The sequence below is a fragment of the Rhinoraja longicauda genome, chromosome 41, assembly GCF_053455715.1.
Source record: "Rhinoraja longicauda isolate Sanriku21f chromosome 41, sRhiLon1.1, whole genome shotgun sequence".
Lineage (NCBI taxonomy): Eukaryota > Metazoa > Chordata > Chondrichthyes > Rajiformes > Arhynchobatidae > Rhinoraja > Rhinoraja longicauda.
In genome coordinates this window covers 2895761-2902501 of record NC_135993.1, presented here as the reverse complement: position 1 = coordinate 2902501, position 6741 = coordinate 2895761, and the positions used below count along the sequence as shown (strand labels likewise).

Genomic DNA, 6741 nt, shown 5'->3' with positions numbered 1-6741 from the left:
GGCATTGTAGAGACATGGCCTGTTGTCTATGTATGTAAGGGCCCTGGTAGAGACATGGCCTGTTTTCTTTCACAAAATGCTGGGGTAACTCAGCTGGTCAGGTCAGAGATGCTGAGTTACTCCAGCATTTTCTGAATACCTTCAATCTGTACCAGCATCTGCAGTTATTTTCTTACATGGCCTGTTGTCTATGTATGTAGGGGCCCTTGTAGAGACATGGCCTGTTTTCTATGTATGTAAGGGCCCCTGGTAGAGACATGGCCTGTTGTCTATGTATGTAGGGGCCCCTGGTAGAAACATGGCCTGTTGTCTATGTATGTAAAGGCCCCTGGTAGAGACATGGCCTGTTGTCTATGTATGTAGGGGCCCCTGGTAGAGACATGGCCTGTTGTCTATGTATGTAGGGGCCCCTGGTAGAGACATGGCCTGTTGTCTATGTATGTAGGGCCCCTGGTAGAGACATGGCCTGTTGTCTATGTATGTAGGGGCCCCTGGTAGAGACATGGCCTGTTGTCTATGTATGTAAGGGCCCCTGGTAGAGACATGGCCTGTTGTCTATGTATGTAAGGGCCCCTGGTAGAGACATGGCCTGTTGTCTATGTATGTAAGGGCCCCTGGTAGAGACACGGCCTGTTGTCTATGTATGTAAGGGCCCCTGGTGGAGACATGGCCTGTTGTCTATGTATGTAAGGGCCCCTGGTAGAGACATGGCCTGTTTTCTTGGTCAATTAATGAATGGACTTGCTGGTCGCGTCACGTGGGGGCGGGGCAAGGCAGGGGTGAAAGGTCGGCAAGATGGCGGCCCCCAGGTTGCTGCGAGTCGGCGGCTTCTCCTCTCGGCTTCTCCCCGGCCGCTGGCGCTCTCAGGCCGGCCGCCGCCGCCGCTGTTGCTCCAGTTGGAGCAGGGGCAGTAGTAGTAGCAGCGGTAGCGGCGGTAGTAGCAGCAGCGGCAGCAGCCTGTACGACCATGTGAGGGATGGCTACTCCGACAGGCCGTGCCTGGACATGGGCTCCGTCTGCGCTCACACCCAGGCCGTGCTGGACAACGTGCGGAATCGCAAGGGGGAGCTGACCGGGAGAGACGTGCCCGACATCGTAGGTTCATCTCGTGTATGTGGGAGGAACCGCACATGCTGGTCTAGTCATGTTTCTATCTGAGGTGTACTTTGGCTTTGAAGTTAATCAATTAATTGATTTACTGATTGATAGACAATAGACGGTATTTATTCACAAATTGCTGGAGTAACTCAGCAGGTCAGGCAGCATCTCAGGAGTGAAGGAATTCTCTCCTGCTCCTCCTCTCCCTCTCCTTCTCCTCCTCTCCTTCTCCTCCTCTCCTTCTCCTCCTCTCCTTCTCCTCCTCTCCTCCTCCTCCTCCTCCTCTCCTCCTCCTCCTCTCCTTCTCCTCCTCTCCTTCTCCTCCTCTCCTTCTCCTCCTCTCCTTCTCCTCCTCCTCCTCTCCTCCTCCTCCCCTCCTCCTCCTCCCCTCCTCCTCCTCTCCTCCTCCTCCTCTCCTCCTCATCCTCATCTCCTCCTCTCCTCCTCCTCCTCTCCTTCTCCTTCTCCTCCTCCTCCTCATCCTCCTCATCCTCCTCATCCTCATCCTCCTCCTCATCCTCCCCCCCCTCTCCTCCTCTCCACCTCTTCCCCTCCTCCCCTCCTCTCCTCCTCCTCCTCCTCCTCCTCTCCTCCTCTCCTCCTCTCCACCTCCTCCTCTCCTCCTCCCTCCTCCTCCTCTCTCCTCCTCCCTCCTCCTTCTCTCCTCCTCCCTCTCCTTCTGATTTAGATTTAGAGATACAGCGCGGAAACAGGCCCTTCGGCCCACCGAGTCTGCGCCGCCCAGCGATCCCCGCACATTAACACTATCCTACACACACTAGGGCCAATTTTTACTTTACCCAGTCAATTAACCTACATACCTGTGCGTCTTTGGAGTGTGGGAGGAAACCGAAGATCTCGGAGAAAACCCACGCAGGTCACGGGGAGAACGTACAAACTCCGTACAGACGGCGGCGCCTGTAGTCAGGATCGAACCTGAGTCTCCTTCTCTCCTTCTCCTCTCCTTCTCCTCTCCTTCTTCTCTCCTTCCCCTCCTGAGATGCTGCCTGACCTGCTGAGTTACTCCAGCATTGGCCTCCACTGTCTTCTTCCACTTGTAACCCAGCTTTTCTCCACCAATTGATTTTCCGACAACTGGTGTTCTGGCACCTCATTTCACCCGGACAAGATTAAGAGAGGGCACTTGGAACCACCCCCCGAAAATGTGATGCCCAGGGTGGCACGGTGGCGCATAGGTAGAGCTACTACCTTGCCATACCAGAGACCCGGGTTTGATTCTGACTACAGGTGCAGTCTGTATGGAGTTTGTACGTTCTCCCCATGACTTGCGTGGGTTTTCTCCGAGATCTTCCTTTTCCTCCCGTACTCCAAAGACGTACAGCTTTGTAGGTTAATTGGCTTGTTAAAAAAGTGAGATTGTCCCTAGTGTGTGTAGGGTAGTGTTAATGTGTGGGGAATCGCTGGTCGGTGCGGACTCGGTGGGCCGAAGGGCCTGTTTCCGCGCTGTATCACTAAATTAAACTAAAAACTATGCCAGGTGAGGCGGCTGATCTCGACTTCATTGGGACTTCTGCGCTGATCGGCTGGTCGAATTTGCCCCGCTACCGCCCGGCCGGAGCCAATAGACAATAGGTGCAGGAGGAGGCCATTCGGCCCTTCGAGCCAGCACCACCATTCGTGATCATGGCTGATCATTCTCAATCAGTACCCCGTTCCTGCCTTCTCCCCATACCCCCTGACTCCGCTATCCTTAAGAGCTTTATCTTACTCTCTCTTGAATGCATTCAGAGACTTGGCCTCCACTGTCTTCTGAGGCAGTGAATTCCACAGATTTACAACTCTGACTGAAAAAGTTTTTCTTCATCTCCGTTCTAAATGCCCTACCCCTTATTCTTGAACTGTGGCCCCTGGTTCTGGACTTCCCCAACATTGGGAACATGTTTCCTGCCTCTAACGTGTCCAACCCCTTAATAATCTTGTATGTTTCGATAAGATCCTCTCTCATCCTTCTAAATTCCAGTGTATACAAGCCTAGTCGCTCCAGTCTTTCAATATACGACAGTCCCGCCATTCCGGGAATTAACCTAGTGAACCTACGCTGCAAACCCTCAATAGCAAGAATATCCTTCCTTAAATTTGGAGACCAAAACTGCACACAGGTACAGGTGGGGTCTCACCAGGGTCTCAATAGATTGATTAGTTGACTAATTAGTCGATTGATTAACTAATTGGTCGATTGATTGACTAATTGGTCGTTTGAATTACTAATTGATCGATTGATTGACTTATTGAGCGATTGATTGATTGACTAATTAATTGATTGATTGACTAATAGACAATAGACAATAGGTGCAGGAGTAGGCCATTCAGCCCTTCGAGCCAGCACCGCCATTCAATGCGATCATGGCTGATCACTCTCAATCAGTACCCCGTTGTTGCCTTCTCCCCATACCCCCTCACTCCGCTATCCTTAAGAGCTCTATCCAGCTCTCTCTTGAAAGCATCCAACGAACTGGCCTCCACTGCCTTCTGAGGCAGAGAATTCCACACATTCACCACTCTCTGACTGAAAAAGTTCTTCCTCATCTTCGTTCTAAATGGCCTACCCCTTATTCTTAAACTGTGGCCCCTTGTTCTGGACTCCCCCAACATTGGGAACATGTTTCCTGCCTCTACTGTGTCCAATCCCCTAATTATCTTATATGTTTCAATAAGATCCCCCCTCATCCTTCTAAATTCCAGTGTATACAAGCCTAATTGCTCCAGCCTTTCAACATACGACAGTCCCGCCATTCCGGGAATTAACCTAGTGAACCTACGCTGCACGCCCTCAATAGCAAGAATATCCTTCCTCAAATTTGGAGACCAAAACTGCACACAGTACTCCAGGTGCGGTCTCACCAGGGCCCGGTACAACTGTAGAAGGACCTCTTTGCTCCTATACTCAATAATTGGTCGATTGATTGGCTAATTGATCGATTGATTGGTTGACTGATTGATCGATTGATTGGTTGACTGATTGATTGATTGACTGATTGGTTGGCTAATTGATTGATTGATTGGTTGACTAATTGATTGATTGATAGAAATCGTTGAAAACATTAGCGACGCAGTGGTGCTGGTTTACGCCGGGCTCGGTGACGGACGCACCACACATCTCTGTCCTCCATACAGCTGGCCAGCTCCTCTTTTGTCTCTACATACGCGTCTTCCATCAACATCTTCAGCATGGTCTTCGGCATGGTCTTCGGGATGGTCTCGTTTGGTGGTCCCGGGTCGCGTCTTATCATATCATATCATATATATACAGCCGGAAACAGGCCTTTTCGGCCCACCAAGTCCGTGCCGCCCAGCGATCCCCGTACATTAACACTATCCTACACCCACTAGGGACAATTTTTACATTTACCCAGCCAATTAACCTACATACCTGTACGTCTTTGGAGTGTGGGAGGAAACCGAAGATCTCGGAGAAAACCCACGCAGGTCACGGGGAGAACGTACAAACTCCTTACAGTGCAGCACCCGTAGTCAGGATCGAACCTGAGTCTCCGGCGCTGCATTCGCTGTAAAGCAGCAACTCTACCGCTGCGCTACCGTGCCGCTCCATGGGTGGGTTCCCACAGCACAACCTTGTTTGCTGGTGTTTCTGGCGATGACCAGCGAGCCTCATCCTTCTCGACCTGATCATCTCGGTCAGAGGTGGAATCTCCCCATTGAGCTGGGCGTTGGTGGTGTGGTCCCTCCAACTGACATTTTGAACTTTTCTGAGCATTCGGGTGTAGACACCATCAAGAGACTTGGACAGTTGAAGTGCTTTTATAATTTCACTCCTAAAAGTCTGTAGTCTCTTTTTGCTCTTTATTTTCACCCAAATGTTTAGACCGTAATGTTGTATCCTTACTGTTTTGATGTGTTTATGCTTCTTAATTGTTAACTGTATGTTTGTGTTGTCATTTGTGAGCGGAGCACCAAGGCACATTCCTTGTATATGCACATACTTGGCCAATAAACTTATTCATTTATAAACTTAAACTTATTGAAAATCCCTGGCACAGTGTGGAAACAACACTGCCCAACTTGCCCACACCGGTTAACAATGTCCCAGCTACACTAGTCCCACTTGCCTGCACTTGGTCCACATCCCTCCACACCTGTCCTATCCATGTACCTGTCCAATTGTTTCTTAATCTTTACACCTAAGATAGACACAAAAATGCTGAAGTAACTCAGTGGGACAGGCAGTATCTCTGGGCAGAAGGAATGGGTGACGTTTCAGGCCGAGACCCTTCTTCAGACAAGGGTCTCGATCCGAAACGTCGCTTAATCCTTCTCTCCAGAGATGCTGCCTGACCCGCTGATTTACTCCAGCATTTTTGTGTCTATCCTTCATCTGGTGCTTGCCTAGACACTGGGAATGGTGCCACTGCTCCCTGGAGTGGCGTCTGCTTCATAGTGTTTACGGGTCACTGGTACTTAATGATCTTCTTAAAGTAGCTTTGAAGCAAGTGTCTTACCAGACCTTGCCAGAGTCAGACCCCTTGGCGTGTTGTGGGGTTTAGTTTCGATAGTCAACATGAAAACAGACCCATTGGCCTGCTGAGTCCAGACAGCCCACCTGTTCTGTGTTATCCCACTTTCTCATCCACTCCCTCCACACTCGGGGGGAATTTACAGAGGACCAATTAACTTACAAACCTGCACGTCTTTGGGATGTGGGAGGAAACCCGAGCACCCGGAAGAACCCCATGCAGTCACAGGAAGAATGTGCAAACTCCACACAGACATCTCCTGAAGTCATGGTCGAACCCCACTGACCTGTGATGCCTGACCTGAACGTGATAGCTTCATGGATTGCACGCTTGCATTTGAAATCAATTTTCACACTGCTGGGATGTAACCTGTCCAAGCGAAATAAGGTGCTGTTCCTCCAATTTGCGCATGGCCTCACTCTAACAATGGTGGTGGCCCAGAACAGAAATGTCAGCATGGGAATGGGAAGGAGAGTTGAAATGTTTGGGAACCGGGAGATCATGTAGGCAAGATGGACTCAGCGAGAGTACATCACTCTTGGCTCTCTGGAAGAACAATCCAGTCCTTCCCATAACCTTTTCCTGCAACTATCCAAATCCTGCTTGAAAATAACGATTTTAAGTGCAGATTTTTTTTGCAGCATTTCAGATTAGCTTGGTTTCATTTGAGTTTAGAGGTACTGCGTGGAAACAGGCCCTTTGGCCCACTGAGTCTGTGCCGACCAACAATCACCTGTCCATGAGTTCTATCCCACGCTCTGGGGATAATTTGCAGAGGCCAATTAATCCTCAAATCAGTACATCTATTAAAAGCGGGAGGAAACCAGAGCGTTCGGAGAAAACCTACACGGTCACAGGTAGAACGTACAAATTCCGTGTTCTGGATCGAACCTTGGTCTCTGGAGCTGTGAGGCAGCAACTCTACCGTCGTGCCACTGTGGAGCCCCCTTTATCAGTTTTTAAAGTTTGTCTTGGGTTCTTTGGAAGAAGACACAATTATCTTTCCCTTTTCCAATTCCCTTTCTTGTTATTCCTGCCCAACAGGTGTCTACGTGGCAACAATTAACAAAGGTAAAGGAGGAAATTGAGAAGTTGGAGAACGAGAAAAGCGATATCAGTGATTCAGTTAAAGCTCTTCTGGTAAGAATGA

At 49.8% G+C, this 6741-nt stretch overlaps 1 protein-coding gene across 2 annotated transcripts in view; it reads left to right on the top strand.

The window, feature by feature from the left end:
• The first annotated feature begins 795 nt into the window (after positions 1-795).
• Positions 796-6741, top strand: part of sars2 (seryl-tRNA synthetase 2, mitochondrial) — a 45537-nt gene continuing 39591 nt past the window's right edge. Inside the window, exons 1-2 of one of the 2 annotated variants that reach the window (XM_078431158.1) lie at positions 796-1095; positions 6636-6731. In XM_078431158.1, the coding sequence (XP_078287284.1) occupies positions 796-1095; positions 6636-6731 (396 nt within the window). Of the gene's footprint in view, positions 1160-6635; positions 6732-6741 lie in introns of both variants that reach the window. The other variant, XM_078431159.1, reaches the window with a different exon arrangement.